We start from the raw sequence: 16,581 nt of genomic DNA, 5'->3' as shown, positions 1-16,581 counted from the left end.
CCTGGCTTGACTCCCTCTTTTTTACGTTTTTGTCTCCTACCCTCTGAGCCTGCCATATGCAAACTAGGGCTAGCCAGGAAGGGGGCATGTTTGTTTCAACTGAGGTTCTCACTCCAGTCCTCAAAATTTTCCTTTGTTCCTTTTTCACGGGCTTTCCCCTTTCTTTGTCTTTTAGTCACTGCCATTTTGGACTCCTTTTTCCTATTGTAACTCCCTAACAATGGCATTTATGATTAATGTTGACATGTAATATAGTTCCCCAAAATTTTAACCTCAATATATTTGTATTTTTGTTATTAAAATACATCTCTTATAGATAGCATGGAGTTGGGTCTTGCTTTGAAAAAGAAAATTTAGTTTTATTCATCTTTGTCTTTAATTGGAATGTTTAATCCAGTTAATATAATTATTTATATGAATAGATTTCCAGCTGCCATTTTGCTATTTGTTTTCTGTTTTTCTCATCTGTCTTTTTATAATTTCTAAGTTTTTATTATTAGCATCACAACTATGACATTAACAAAATTATCTAAACTGAGTACACAAAGAACAGCTCATCTTATCTGGCTTTTATTCCTTTGTTTCTCCTGCATGATAGGGTATTTAGAATTGTAAGCAACCTCAAGAGTTTATCCATTTCAACTTCCTCATTCTAAATATGAAGCTGGTGAAGCCTAGAAAAGCAGAGTGACTTTACTAAAATGACATAAAAACTATCTTCCAGGCTGCATTAGGCTTATGGTGAATTGAAGTTTTTAGTCAGAACTTAGGACCAGGAAATATATGTGCATCAATCATAGCTGTGGCAACTGGGGGTTAAATCTTTCCAGAGACTTTTTTGGAATAATTATATTAATCAAGTGAAATAATGTTTTGTATGCTATCAACAAAGAAAACAAGGACTCAGAATTCTTCTAAGGATATTTTAAAATGCACTTACAGTTCCCTGAAAGTCTTGTTTTGGATTGAAATTTCTTTTTTCCAGCTCAGAATCTTCATAACTTGGCCAGACTGAGCATTCTTGATTTATCTGAAAATCATCTGGAAAAGGATGGAAAAGAAGCTCTTCAGCAACTAAGTAAGAAAGACAATTTAGCCAAAACCAAATAATCAAAAGGTCAGAAAAGCAGAGCCTGACTCTTGCAGTTTCTTTTATCCGCATATGCCTTACTAGATGGGCCTCAGTGAAAGCGAAGGTCATTACATGAGTCAACGTAGCCCTTATTTAAACTGCTCTTGAAGAATACAGGCCAATGGTTTTTGAGTTATTAGGTTTCCCATATCATTGCACCTGAGATTCCCACTTGCTTGCCTCCTTCCAGGGAGCTAGTGTCTGAGACTAACATTCAAGGCAAATTTGCTTAAGAAGTTAGTGATAAGATTTTAAGCTGTGATAACAATTCTGTGATTATGTTAAAATACAACAACCTGGTACTTACTGTCTGAGATTTGTTTCAAAATAATATAGAAGGGAAGGAATTTGATGACAATGAAGCAAGATTATCCATGATTTGGTTTTTGTTGAAAGTTGGCATATTAGTACATATAGTTTTATATATTTTTGTATATTTTGGAACACTTCCCATAAAAATATTAACAAAAAAACAAGTAGATTCTTATTGCACACTGAGCAGGCTTCAGAGATAACAGTCATTCCTTCTCTCACATCCCTTCATCCTTTATCAATTTTGAGATGGATCCAATTTCTGAAACTGCTCCCTGGTTCTTCAAGTTGACAGGCTGCACATCTTAGAACAGCTAACCATTCTGATGCTGCCCTGGTGTGGTGATGTACGAGTCAGTCTGGCCAGACTGTTGGAGCAACTGGAGAGGGTCCCACAGCTCGTCAAGCTTGGGCTGAAAAACTGGAGACTCACAGATGCAGAGATTAGAATTCTAGGTAGGTATACATACAGAGCTAAGAGAAAGGAAGTTAGCCCTCACAAAGGTCTTCAGTTGGCTTGTTCTATTTAGTTAGTTAGCTAGCATCTGATTTGCTTATTTATTTGACTCCTCTTTTTTATACAAACATATTGAAAGAGTGTTCACATATGTTAAAGAGTAAAATGATTGAAGACAACTGGCCTGTCTTCAAGCATTTCACCTAAAGTGTTTAAAGGAAAAACATTCACATTATCTGATAAGGTGTATTATGTTAGGAATTGCTCTTCCTGGCCTTATCTGAAATTCAGCAAGGCCCCTCCAATCTTGGGAAATATGTTTAAGTCACTTGTTGGGTATTCAAAACAAGTAAGGAAAAGAAAGAAAGAATGTGTTAGTCGTTCAGTCGTGTCCAATTCCTTGTGACCCCATGGACTGGAACCCCGGCCTTCTCTGTCCATGGAATTCTCCAGGCGAGAATACTGGAGTGAATAGCCACTGCCTTCTCCAGGGACTGAACCTGCATCTCTTATGTCTCCTGCATTGCAGGCAGAGTCTTTACCATCTGAGCCATCAGGGAAGCCCAAGTGCAATTTTAATGTAAATGGGATCAGGGAATACATTTAAGAAGCTGCACAATAACCCAGGAACAAAAAAGATAGATAGATGACTGAAGACACAACAGCCTCAGGCAGTTGAAGTGTCCTCAGGCTCTCTATATTAGTTATCATGTCTGTGTAAGATGACTCCAAAATTTGTGGCTTAAACAAACTATAGAACAAACAACTATAAACATTACCTCACATTCCTGTGGGTCAGGAATTTGGAAGCAGCTTAGCTGGGTGGTTCTGGCTTTGTGTCATGAGATTGCAGTACAGATTTGACTGCGGCTGCTGGAAACCTGCTTCCAAGGTGGCTCCTCACTTGGTTGGCAGGTTCGTGCTGGCTGTTGGATGGGGCACTAGTTTCTCATCCCCGGACCTCTCCATACACTGCTTGCGTGTCCTCAGAATATGGCAGCTCACTCCCTCCAGAGCAAGAGATCCAAAAGCGAAATCAGTTAGATGTTGCAATATCCTTTATGACCTAGCCTGGGAAGATCATTCTGGGGTCATCTCTGCTGTGTCCTATGGTTACTCATGTCAGCCCAACCCAGTGTCGGAGGGGACAACACAAAAGAGTGGACACTAGGAGGTGAGGATCATTGGAGCCAACTTGAAGGCTGACTGCTATATTACCTAAGGCAAAGGATTGGTGAAAACAGCCTTGACTGCCTTCATCTCCCTCACAGATTGTCCAGAAAGTATTTGTAGGATACACATCATAAAACTTAACATTTTAACCATTTTTAAATCTACAGTTTTATGGAATTCACGTTCTTAAGCAACCACCATCACCATCCATCTCTAGAACTTTTTCATTTTCCCTGGATGAAACTCTGTACTCATTAAAGACTAACTCCCTCTTTTAAAAATTTCTCTTAGAGATGTGTATGTCTTTAATTCCTTAGGCTGCCCAAAGGGTCTGCAATTCTTACCAGTGCTGAGGTTCTGGGTCTTTCCTTCCCTTAATTCTTTTATTTATTTTTGGTTGCACTGGGTCTCTGCTGCTGTGCTTGGACTCTTGGTTGCAGTGCATGGCTTTCTGACCGTGGTGGCTTCTCTGGTTGTGGGACACAGGGTCTAGGGCACGGAGGCTTCAGCAGTTGCGGCTTGCAGGCTTAGTTGCTCTGCAGCATGTGGGATCTTCCTGGATCAGGGATTGTACTGTGTGCCCTGCATTAGCAGGCAGATTCTTAACCCCTGGGCCACCAGGGAAGTCCTCTCCTTCCTTTAATTTCTAACTCCACTTCCATCTCCCCTACCTGCTCCCTTCACCATCAAATCATATCATCCTGGGTGTCATTCTTTCAGGACCTTCTGCTATTCTGGGTGATATTGGAAGCAGGTGGGGTTTCTGTGACAGGCTAATTAGCTAATAAATAATCCTCAGGTAACCTCACACATAAAGCAAGTTGGAAAGGATATGTCTTTTCAAGGAGGCTGTTGGGAAATGTATAGAATTAGAAGTACAGATGAGGGAAGGCATTTTTACATAGAGACTCTTTATCATCTTTCAAATCTGTAAGTAGGTAGTTGCTTAACTTGCCCACTTCTGAGGCTGACTACTGAGACCAGAGGAGGAGATACTGTGGTGGGTTTATTAAGAACTAAGCTAAGGGAGTAATTTGCCATTTCACTTTAACAGCCTAGTGCCTAACAGCGTCCATATGTAAATGAGAAATATAAATATAACAGAAGACAGCTGACTCTTGGGAATTTACCTGTAATGATGTACCCCAAGATGCAAGTGAAAAAATGACAAAATGAAGAACTAATTTATTCTCAAAGTGTTTTTAAAAAGAATTTGTGGCATTACCATTATATACCTAATAAAACATAACTATTATCCCTGTTTTATAAACAGAGACATGGAATCTCCTTGGCAGTCCAGTGGTTAGGACTCTGCACTTCCTCTGCAGGGGCCACCAGTTCCATCCCTGGTCTGGGAACTAAGATACCTCATGCCATGCAGCAAGGCCAGAAACTTTTTTTTTAAAAAAGAAGCAGAGACATAAGAAGGTTGTCAGACTAAAGCAGGGAGAGGGCTAGAGACAGAAGAGTTGATGAAAGGAGCGAGAGCGTGCAGGTGCTGGCATGACTCCTCTCCAGCCATTTCCTCCACCCCCCAAATGTATAAGGGCTTCCCAGGTGGCTCAGTGGTAAAGAATCCGCCTGCCAATGAAGGACACCCAGGTTTGATCCCTGGATTGGGAAGATCTCCTGGAGTAGGAAATAGCAACCCACTCCAGATTCTTGCCTGGAAAATGCCATGGACAGAGGAGCCTGGTGGGCTACTGTCCTTGAGATCGCAAAGAGTCAGACACAACTGAGTGTGCACACGCATGCAGCTAGAGGTATAAAAAGCAGTCTGCTTGGATGTGAGGCATTAGCTGAAGAGTGAGAGCCAAGCATTCTCTGCCTTTGGTCTCTAGCCAGGTGAAGAGACTGCTGTCTGTCAGTCCCCTCTAGAGGCTCCATCATTATGAAGTGGTTAAGTGAATTAGTTTTAGAGTCAGACAGACCTACCCATCCCTTCCACTTGATAGATGTATGGCCTGCAGCAACTTAAAGCTGCTGAACCTCAGTTTGCTCATCTGTCAAATGGGGATAATTACAATGCCTACCATATGAGAGGTTATTATACTAATCCATAATTGAGCTAATGAATAGTAAGAAGTTCAATACTGACTCGTTGTATATGCTCAATAAATGGTACTGTGATCATTATTCTCTGGCAGCTTCAAGGGGAACCAGATGCTAGGGTCATCTTCCTTCAAAAAAGAACTTCTTCAGGCTGCTCACTTTTGATGTATAAGATCCTTCACAACAGAGCCCCAATCCACATTCCTCTCCACCTTCATCTTCTGCATGCCTCCCCACCTATGTGAGGCTTCATCCTCATGAACCTCTTGCTAGTCCTCCAAAATGCCTTTGTACATGCACTCCATCTAGGAAGTCCTTCACCTCCTCTACAGTCCTTTAAGACCTAGCTGATGTATCTCTTTTTTGGTGAAATAGTCTCCTTTTTTAAGAAAAATTATTTTTTAATTGGATGATAATTGCCTTATAATGTTGTGTTGGTTTCTGCCGTACATCAGCATAAATCAGCCATAGGTATACATATGTCCCTTCCTTCTTGAGCCTCCCTTCTACTCCATCTCACCCCTCTAGGTTGTCAGAGAGCACTAGGGTGAGTTTCCTGTGCTACACAGCAGCTTCCCACTAGCTACTCTTGGTGAAATAGTCTCCTTATGCTCTCTCTTCTGCACCCCTTAGAGTAACCTAGATGGTGGTTTTAAGCCTCTTGTCCAGAGTCTTCCAAATTTTTTTGCCTATGACCCACATTTTAAAAGTATATTTTATCTTGTTATCCAATGCACACATACACATACATTTTTATAGTATTTACATATACTTTAAAATCTTCTTAAAACCACTAAAAAAAAAAAAGATGTGGTACATCTATACAATGGAATATTAGCCATAAAAAGGCATGAAATGCCATTTGTAGAAACATGGATGGACCTAGAGATGATCATGTGAAGTGAAGTAAGTCAGACAAAGAAAGACAAATTTATTATATGACATCACTTATAAGTGGAATCTATAAAAATGACGCAAATACTTATTTACAGACTCTCAGACATAAAAAAAAAAAATCTTATGGTTACCAAAGAAAACAGCAGGATTGGGGGCAGGTGGAAAATTAAATTGGAAGTTTTGGATTCACATATACATACTACTATATATAAAATAGATGGGCAATAGGACCTACCGGACAACACAGGGAACTTTCAATATCTTACAATAACCTATAATGGAAAAGAATCTGAACAGGAAAAATATATATACAGAACTAAATCACTTTGGTGTACACCTGAAACTAACATATTATAAATTCACTATACTTCAATTTAAAAAATTATTAAAAAAAAACCAACTGCTCTAATGCATATGCTAGTTCCAGGGCTTCTGTTCCCATGGCCCCTCCTGGCTCTGCATTTCTGTTTTTGTGTGACTCTGGATCTGTGTCAAGGAGTTGTCCCTTTCCCTATTCTCCAGGTTACTCAGATGGGGAGAATTCACTTATCCTTAACATCTACAAGAAGGTCCCAGTATAATCACAGATGTAGCAGATTTACTGAATGCTTCTAAGTATTTGTAAAGGTGGGCTTAATGACAGCTCTGAATAGCACTTAAGTTTAATATTGGCACTTTCCCTTTCTCAAATAGATGCAAGACCATTTCTGCCAATTCAGGCTCCAGTTGCCTGTCAATTGCCCTGTCCTATTTCATCACCATCTCTTACAATCCCCGGGGGTGGCGGGGGGGAAATCCTTCTATGTTGTTATGAAGAGTAACTCAATTACATTCAGCCCTCTAATACCAAACTCAGTTCAGGACCTTCCTTCACATTGTTGTTCAGTCGCTAAGTCGTGTCCAGTCTTTTACCACACCATGGACTGTAGCCTGCCAGGCTCCTCTGTCCATGGGATTTCCCAGGCAAGAATACTGGAGAGGGTTGCTAGTTTCTTCTCCAGGGGATCTTCCTGACCTAGGGATTGAACCCAGGTCTCCTGCATTGACAGGAGGATTCCTTACCACTGAGCCACCAGGGAAGCCCTTCCTTCACATAGCCAGACTAATGTGCTCTATGAATAACAGGCTTCACATTCAGGTTTCTCCTCTTCCCCTCTTCTACTGGGCTCTATTAACAGCAGAGAGAAGAATAGATTTATTTCCTCCATAATATGAATCATGTTAAAAGACAGAAGAAGCCAAAATCAGGATTCATTTTAGTTTTGTTTTTTAATTGATGTGTAACATACCCACAGAAAAGTGTACAAATCCTAAGTAGATAGTACAATGAATTTTCATAAGGTTCATATACCCATGTAACCAGATCAAGATGTGGAAGATTAAAAAAAAAAAGAAAGAAACAGAAGATTCTCAGTTTTGTAGCTCCCTTCTCCCAGCTTCCTGACTTCTATCTAACATCATAGATTAGTCTTGGCTGCTTTTTAATTTTACATAAAAGGAATCATATACTATATATTCTTTTGAGTTTTCTTTGGTTCAATATCATGTGTGTGAAATTCATCCATATTATTATGTGTAGGCAAGATTCATTCATTCTCATTGCTGTAAAATCTATTGTGTGAACATACTTCAACTGGTGTTTTCCATTCTACTGTTAATATTTGAGTAATTTTATCTTTCGAATACTATAAATAGTGCTGCTATGAACATCCTTGTGTACATCTTTTGGTGAACATATGGGCACATTTCTGCTGGGTGTCTACATAGGAGTGGGTTTGGGTTACACGTAAAGCATATGTTAAGCTTTGGGCTTTGCTGGTGGCTCAAATGGTAGAGTCTGCCTGCAATGTAGGAGACCCAGGTTTGATCCCTGGGTTGGGAAGATCCCCTGGAGAAGGAAATGGCTACCTACTCCAGTATTCTTGCCTGAAGAGTACCCTGGACAGAGGAACCTGGTGCACTACAGTTTATGGGGTCACAAAGAGTTGGATGCAACTGACTTTCACTTTTCATATGTTCAGCTTTAATATGCATGTCAGTCTTCCAATGTACTTATATTCAATTCAGGTTTTAAAAAACTGTGGTTTTCATTATCACACACAGATAGCCATTTATTTTTGTTAGAGCACTTACCATTTGAACTTAGAGAATGTATTCATGTATCTATCTGCCCCACTTAACTGTGAGATCTTAGAGAACAGGGCTCAGGCCATTAGACTTGGTGTTGAGTGTATATCCCACACTCAATAAATATGTTATATAAAAGAACAAAAGAACTTATAGCACCTCCACTATTTGCCATGAGATATAGGCTAGCTTGGGTTCTTAGAAAACCCATTATAGTAAATGCTATTTTCTTATATATAAAATCATACCCAAATTCTGAAATACATTTGTATGATTTCACAAACTCTTTATGATATCTGAACCAACCAATTCTTCAAACCTCTAGCATAAGTTTCTTGACTCTGGTCCATAGTACTTCTGGCTTAGAGCTGGCTTTGGGATTCCCATCCCTATTTAGTGATGGTATATGTGATGGATGAGACACAATATGTCTTGAGATGGGATAATAAAATTCAGGCTAGTAATAAGAGATGGGGAGTCTAATGAAATATAGGCTCCATAGGAAGAAGCAGGGAGGAAATATGTCATAGGAAGTGTTTAATGAAATATGTGGTAGATAAGATGCGCTGGAGACATAAGGTGTATTTTCAGAAAAGTACCTCTTTACCAAGGGTTTTAGATACCTCCTGGTCCTACCTGAAACCTGGCTCTCCCCTACAGCTCTCTTAATCAATCACTTTTATTCTCTTGATCTTTATGCCTCTCAGAGTCCAAAAGGCAAGGTCAATTTCTCCTTGATTTTTACTGTCCTTCCAGTCCACTCCTCTAACCTCATGAAGGATTCCTACTTCCATGTGGCTTAGGCCATTTAACTGAACTATGGTTTGTCCTTATTGCTATGAATTCTGAATTTACTGTCATCTTTTCTTATGCACTGAAGCCTTTGACAACTGTCTTACAGAATTCCTCACCCTCTAATTTTGGTCATCAACTGAGAAGACTTCACTTCTTATGTGAAACTACTCAGCCAACACTCAGGAACCTCCTCTTTGGTTCTTCCCTTCTATTATCCTTCACCTATCTGTGAGGGTAGAATTATCAGATTATGATAACTCCACTTAAAACTGTTCTAAGATATTAAATTCAGACAATTCATTCTCAAACAGCCTTCTAAGTTTCCATCTTAGTTACGTAGTTCATCACCAGTTCATTTCATTGGGACATCCAGTCCATTGAGCCCACTACCACTTTCCTACTAAATAGCTCCTGTTTGACTTTTCTTCCCACCTAGTTTAAATTCCATCCTTCATCCTGCAAATGTTCTTGTCAAAATAGCTGAAACCCTTATGGCCCACAGTATGACAAGTCAATTTAGGCAAAGACATTTAGTGATGGCCTGTGTGTGTGATAGATGCAAAAGTGAAATGAGGAAAGTGTAATGAGAGATGGAGTTTCTAAATAAAGACTACTTAATGAGATGCAGGGAGAAAATGAGAGTGGAGGTGAGGTGTGAAATTAGATATAGTGGTTAGGGTGTATTTGCTGGCAAAACTGAAAGCCTGGATTGTCCTCAGTTTTCCACTTGTTCTGTACCTATACTCAGACCACTGGGAAAAATCACACAATTTGGCAGATAGGTACACTTCAAGTTTATAGTGACAAATTTCAATGAAAATACTTAGAGAAAATGGTAAGAAAACATACCATGCAGCAAGAGCAGGGCTTGATAAAATGCTTGTAGTCTTAAATACTTACATTAGAAGAGAAGAAAGGCTGAAAATTATTGTTTCTAATTTAAGAAGCCAGAAGAGTAAACTCAAGATAATAAACATAAGAATATAAATCAATGAATTAGAAGACAAAAATAAATTTAAAGAAAGATTGGTAAAGCTTAAAACAGTTTTTTAAAGAGTAACAAACGAATAGAGATTAAAAATTAAGCAAAATTGATCAAGAAAAAGCAGAGCAACATAAATAATTTCATTAACCAAAGTGGAGACCTAGGCACATGAATGTTTGTAGTGGCTTTTATTCATATCACATATCTGATAAAGGACTACTATCTAGAATATATAAAGAACTCCTAAAACTCATTGATAAAAAGACAACTTGATAAAGTTTAGAGAAGACAAAGAATCTAAATAGGCATTTCTCCAAAGAAGATATATAAATGGCTAATAAACATCAGAAAAAATGCTCAGTATCATTAGCCATCAGGGAAATGAAAACCAAAGCCACAGTGAAATGCCTCTTACCATCCACTAGGATGGTTAAATAAAAAATGGACAGGTAATAAAAAGTGTTGACAAGGACATAGAAAAAGTGGAGCCCTCATATGCTGGTGGTTGGACTGTTTCTTACTTAGGAAAACATTCTGGCACCTCTTCAAAAGGTTAAACATAGAGTTACCAATTCCACCCGGAGGAATCCAAGAGAAATGAAAATATGTGTCCATACAAAAGCATGCATAACAATGTTCATCGCATATTTTATAATCCCAAAGTGGAAACAACCCAAGTGTCCATCACTGTTAAATGGATACAGACAATGTGATATATCTACAAAATAGAGTTATTCAGCCATTAAAAGGAATGAAGTGTTAGAACACACTGTAACATGGATGAACCTTGAAAATACCATACTAAGTGAAAGAAGCCAGTCACAAAAGACCATAGATAGTCCATTTATATGAAATGTCCAAAATGGGCAAATCCGTAGTGACGAAAAGTGGATTAATGGTTGCCAGTGTTGGGGGGTGGAGTGAGAATGACTGCTAATGCTGTGGAGTTCAGTTTTGGGGGTGATGAAGATGTCCTGGAATTAGATAATGGTGTACAACTGTGTGGATATACTAAAACCTACTATGTCATTGCTGTTTAGTTGCCCAGTCATGTCTCTTTTGAGACCCCAATCCCATGGATTGGGATTTTTCAGGCAATAATACTGGAATGGCTTGCCATTTCCTTTTTCCAGGGGATCGTCCCAACCCAGGAACTGAACCCGAGTCTCCTGCCCGCATCTCCTGCATTGCAGGTGGATTCTTTATTGCTGAGCCTGTGGGGAAGCCCAAAACCCACTATAGTTATAGTTTAAAAGGTTGAATTTTATGGTATGTATATAATATATATATAGAAGACCCTAAAGGTATATCCTAAGCAACTGTATTTACACAGTACTTGTCAAAACTGTATTTTTTTAAAATACAAAAGAATGACAAACTCTAAATCAGAACAGTAGTTTCCATGGGTCAGCGGGGACAGATGTGTACAACAGGAGGATACCACATAATAGATCCAAGTTTTTATCCATGTTCTATTCTCAGATTAAGTGATAGATTCATGAGTGAATAGGTGAAATTAGTGATCTATCCAATTCTGAATAAACAATAAACACAACCTGTCAACATTTCCTGACAATCTTACTGTACTGCTGTATGCAGTTTTCTCTATATAAACAAATGTAAACTTTATTCTCCTTAATCCATGTCTTTCTCTATTTCACAATGAATGTGATCCCCCCTCTCCTTTTCTTATTACATTATAGTGGGTCTATCCCCTTTTAAGGGCAGTCTCTTTCCTCTAGTCTTGATTGAGATCCCATCCCTGCCCTCATCCCTGTTCAAGATCATTTCACCAATTATGCCCTTCTTTACTCTTTCCTGGTGGCTCAGAGTTTAAAGCATCTGCCTGCAACGCAGGAGACCTGGGTTCGATCCCTGGGTCAGGAAGATCCCCTGGAGAAAGAAATGGCAACCCACTTCAGTATTCTTGCCTGGAGAATACCATGGACGGAGGAGCCTGGTAGGCTACAGTCCATGGGGTTGCAAAGAGTTGGACATGACTGAGCAACTTCACTTTCACTTTACTCTTTCCTATCAGTTTTTAAAGGTACTCAAATCTCTCTCATTTTATATAGAACTCTTCCTGACTCCTATCTTCCCCCTATGACTATCATCCTCTCCCTCCTTCCCTTCAAGGCAAAAATTTATGTACCCTCAACACATCTCCACTATCTGACCATCCTCTGCTTCCTTCTTATTCCAGCTGACGCTACACACTTGCATATGACTCAATGGATATTTCCCCAAAGTGTTTGACTTACCTATGTAAAAGTTGACACTGAGTACTCTCTCCTTTTCAAAACGTTCTCTTGACTTTCATGCTACCTCGGTTACTTCTCAGTCTCCTTTGCCATGGCAGTTCCTCCATACAGATGTTAAATGCTCCCAATCTTCCTTAGAACCTGGTCCTAGGTTCTCTGCTCTTCTTCCTTAGAGAGTACACTTCATCTTAAAGCTTTAATTGTCATGTTTAAATTTTGACTCCCCAGATTTCGTTTCTCCCTGATAAGCAGTCTGGGACTATTGAATAGGAATCATTGTGAGCTCAGGGATCTACTGCACCTGTTCTCACTTACTTTTTTAGATGACATAGTTTGATTTAAATGTTTGAGGCTAAACTCACAATGTAGCATGTTCTCAAAAAGACAGGCATCACATCTGAACTCCATTATCCAATTTTTTTCCTCAAAAAAAGCAACCACCACTGACTATACTTATGTTCTAGCTCAGTGGTAAGTTCTGGGCCAAATCATTCTGCCACATGGATCCTCAGAATTTTCCAAGTGCTCTGTTTTGCTTTCTACTTGTAATTTTTTAAAAATAGCATCTTATTTTTATTGTTAGACACAGTAACTTTTGGGGGTCTCTGAAAAAAACTAAATTTATGAAGTTTGTTTTTCCTGTTCCCTATGTTGCCTCATTTCTTGGGAGCTTTTTGTTCGACTTTTTGTCTGTCTTTAGTTCCTTGTTGGAGGCTGTTCTCAACTGACTGGTATTCCTGAACTGTTCTCTTCACATTTTAGAGTGAGGCACAAGTTGGTAGGAAGCTCCCTGCACCTGAGAAGAGGGGCTTAGGTTCACGCTGGGTGGTCAGGAAAGAAAAATAGCTTTTCCTGTGTAGGGCCTTTCCTTGGAGGCAATTCAATTTTCCCTGAGAAGGATCCTTCTTTCTTCTGGAGTATATAGGCCTAGTTGCCACTGTTCTGCAAACGAAGTGGGGCTAGAAGATCTATTGCCTTTGTGTGTTCCCAAGGCACCCGGACTCACCACAGCACCTATCTTCAATCTAGTTACTTTGTTATGTATGTTTTCACACTACATGTAAGCCCAAGGAGACAGAGCCCATATGTCCTTTTATGTTATCCCCAGCACTGAGCAACTTCACTTTCACGAATTGGAGAAGGAAATGGCAACCCACCCCAGTGTTCTTGCCTGGAGAATCCCAGGGACAGAGGGAGCCTGGGGGGCTGCCTTCTATGGGGTAGCAGAGTCGGACACGATTGATGTGACTTAGCAGCAGCAGCACCCAGCACTATCCAGGGTACATGGTAGGAACTCAAAACTTTTTGTTGAATGAGTAAGTGGGAAGAGCTCTGGCTCAGGGGGACTACAGGGTGGTCTCTGGCACACTAGAGCTTTGTTTAAGTTGTAGGAACCCTTCAAGGATCAGAATCCTATCCAGAGAATCTGAGATTCTGCCTGGAATTAGAATCAAGCCACTTGCATTCTCCACAAGCCACATGCAGCCTACAGAGCTAAATGTCACTGATTACTCTTCTCTCAGAAGTAGTCTGCTCCTCATGACAACAAAAACACCAGATCCAATGAACAAAATGTACCCTTGTGGATTACACTGCTTGTTCTTGGTTCGCGTGCTTGTGCACATTCTGGTAATTATCCCCAAATCTCTCTAATTGATACCATTCTTTAAGCCTGGCAGGTAGCCTGTATAAATAGCTTACCCTTTGAGGGTGGGATGGGCTTGAAATTCTTCTTCCTTAAAGTTCCTTTCAGGTGATGCAATCTGTTCTGGTAATTGAGGAGAAATGAAGTTGCTTTTTGTGGGGGAAGGAGCTTTATATGCAGACATGGCAACCAGTATTTTGACTGAACACATACTTTGCTGGGAAGAACCTGGGAACGAGGCAGAGACAGAAAGGACTTGAGAATGAGGTATAAGAAGAGAAGGGAGAAATCTATGAGGAAGAAAGAAGGGCTCAATATGGGAAGGAGGAAGAAAGGAGGAATGAGGCCCTATGTATGATTGAGGCTGGACATGGGCTAAGCTGGTCTAAGGAGACCCAGCCACACCTTGGCTTACAGAGCAGAGCTACATTCCCCTCTCCTATAACACTCAGGACTGTGCAGTCCAGGCAGGTGGAGTGGCTTTGCTCTGTGCAGTCTTTCAAACCCAGAAACCTACATGTTCTTTACTCCTCTGTTTCTTAGGGTGTTACCTTTGACTTTATGGTAATGGCTAGGATATTTACCTTTCCATTGTAGGAGTACTTTTTTTTTTTAAATTTTAAACATTTATTTATTTATGGTTGTGCTAGGTCTTTGTTGCTACACAGGCTTTTCTCCAATTGTGGAGAGTGGGGTCTATTCTCTAGTTGCAGTAAGCATGCTTCTTCTTGCAGTGGCTTCTCTTATTGCAGAGCAGACTATAGGGTGTGTGGACTGAGTATTTGTAGCTGGCAGGCTCTTGAACACAGGCTTAACAGTGGTGGTGTATGGGCCTAGCTGCTCCGAGGTATGTGGGATATGCCTGGATCAGGGATGGAAACCCTGTCTCCTGCATTGGCAGGTGGATTCTGATCCACTGAGCCACCAGGGCAGCCCTGTTCAGTTCAGTCACTCAGTTCTGTCCGACTCTTTGCAACCCTATGGAATGCAGCATGCCAGGTCTCCCTCTCCATTACCAACTCCTGGAGTTTACTCATGTCCATTGAGTCACTGATGCCATCCAACCATCTCATCCTGTCATCTCCTTCTCCTCCCGCCTTCCATCTTTCCCAGCATCAGGGTCTTACCAAATGAGTCAATTCTTCGCATCAGGTGGCCAAAGTATTGGAGTTTCAGCTTCAGCATCAGTCCTTCCAATGAATATTCAGGACTGATTTCCTTTAAGATGGACTGATTGGATCTCCTTGCAGTCCAAGGGACTCTCAAGACTTCTCCAACACCACAGTTCAAAAGCATCAGTTCTCTGGTGCTCAGCTTTCTTTATAGTCCTAACTCTCACATCCATGCATGACTACTGAAAAACCATGGCTTTGACTAGACCGACCTTTGTTGGCAAAGTAATTCTGCTTTTTAATATGCTGTCTAGGTTTGTCATAACTTTTCTTCCAAGGAGCAAGTTTCTTTTGATTTTATGGCTGCAGTCACCATCTGCAGTGATTTTGGAGCACATAAAAAGAAAGTCTCTCACTGTTTCCATTGTTTCCCCATCTATTTGCCATGAACTGATGGGACCAGATGCCATGATCTGTTTTCTGAATGTTGAGTTTTAAGCCAACTTTTTCACTCACCTCTTTCACTTTCATCAAGAGGCTCTTTAGTTCTTCTTTGCTTTCTGCCATAAGGATGGTGCCATAAGGGCAGTCCCTGGAGGAGGTACTTTAGAGTGCCCCATTCTATAAGGAAATTCCTGAAGAGTTTAAAGAGGGTTAAAAATAACAACCCCAAAACTCTTTATCTTGAGATACTGAAGGAGTTTACTTACTCAAGTTTAGTTTGGAACATTTCACACCCAAAGAAACAATCGTTAGGTAGTGTATGCTTCTCCAGAAGAGGAAATGACCTAATATTGCCAAAGTCTGACTCGTTTTCAAAACAGGTACTGAATATTTCAATTGTATCTCCCACATCTCAATTTTTACACAATCTTCCATTACTTGGAAAAGTCAGGAAAAGAGAAAAAGTATGTAAGTCATTTATATTGGTTTGTTATAATTCCTATTTATCAGATTCCCTTACACTTTTGTAAATATAATGAACCAGGTTTATAATCAGTTTTCTAACTACACGGAGAATTTCTTTCTTAAGCGAAGCACTGGTCCAAATACAGCCATTTCTCTTAAAAAACAAACAAACAAACAAACAAAAAAACACATTTTTTCCAGTTAATAATTTATTTCTGTTTTTATTCAGGTGTATTTTTTGAAAAGAATCCTCTGGAAAACTTCCAGCAGTTGGATTTGGCGGGAAATTGTGTAAGCAGTGATGGATGGCTTGCCTTCATGAGTGGATTTGAGAATCTTAAGCAATTGGTGTTTTTTGACTTCAGTACGAAAGCACTCTTACCTGATGCATCATTAGTCAGGAAACTTAGCCATGTGTTATCCAAACTAACTTTTCTGCAAGAGGTTCAGCTTGTTGGGTGGCAACTTGATGATGATGATGTCAGTGTTCTTAAAGGTGCTTTTAAACTAGTAATTGCTTAAATAAAGGGTACCCTAAGCCTCTGAATGCTCTGGGGACTCCAATACTTTCAGCCTGGTGATTTAAAAATCTTTGCTCAAAAAAACTGCCCCAGGTCCCCTGCAGACTTATAAGAAATGTATGCTTACTGTTGTAAGTTACTGAGATGTTTGGATTGTTTCTTTAAATTGCATGATTGCAATAAAGGCCTGGCTAATAAAAATA

General features: G+C 39.9%; 1 protein-coding gene across 1 annotated transcript in view; it reads left to right on the top strand.

Annotated features, from left to right (window-relative positions):
- NLRC4 (NLR family CARD domain containing 4) overlaps positions 1–16,581 on the top strand; it is a 44,196-nt gene extending 27,615 nt beyond the window's left edge. Inside the window, exons 7-9 of the mRNA XM_040224578.1 lie at positions 986–1,078; positions 1,733–1,900; positions 16,087–16,581. Of these exons, the coding sequence (XP_040080512.1) occupies positions 986–1,078; positions 1,733–1,900; positions 16,087–16,379 (554 nt within the window). The 3' untranslated portion in view covers positions 16,380–16,581. The remainder of the gene's footprint in view (positions 1–985; positions 1,079–1,732; positions 1,901–16,086) is intronic.

This window comes from Oryx dammah, unplaced genomic scaffold (assembly GCF_014754425.2).
Source record: "Oryx dammah isolate SB20612 unplaced genomic scaffold, SCBI_Odam_1.1 HiC_scaffold_25, whole genome shotgun sequence".
Lineage (NCBI taxonomy): Eukaryota > Metazoa > Chordata > Mammalia > Artiodactyla > Bovidae > Oryx > Oryx dammah.
This window is presented reverse-complemented; position numbering and strand designations above follow the sequence as displayed.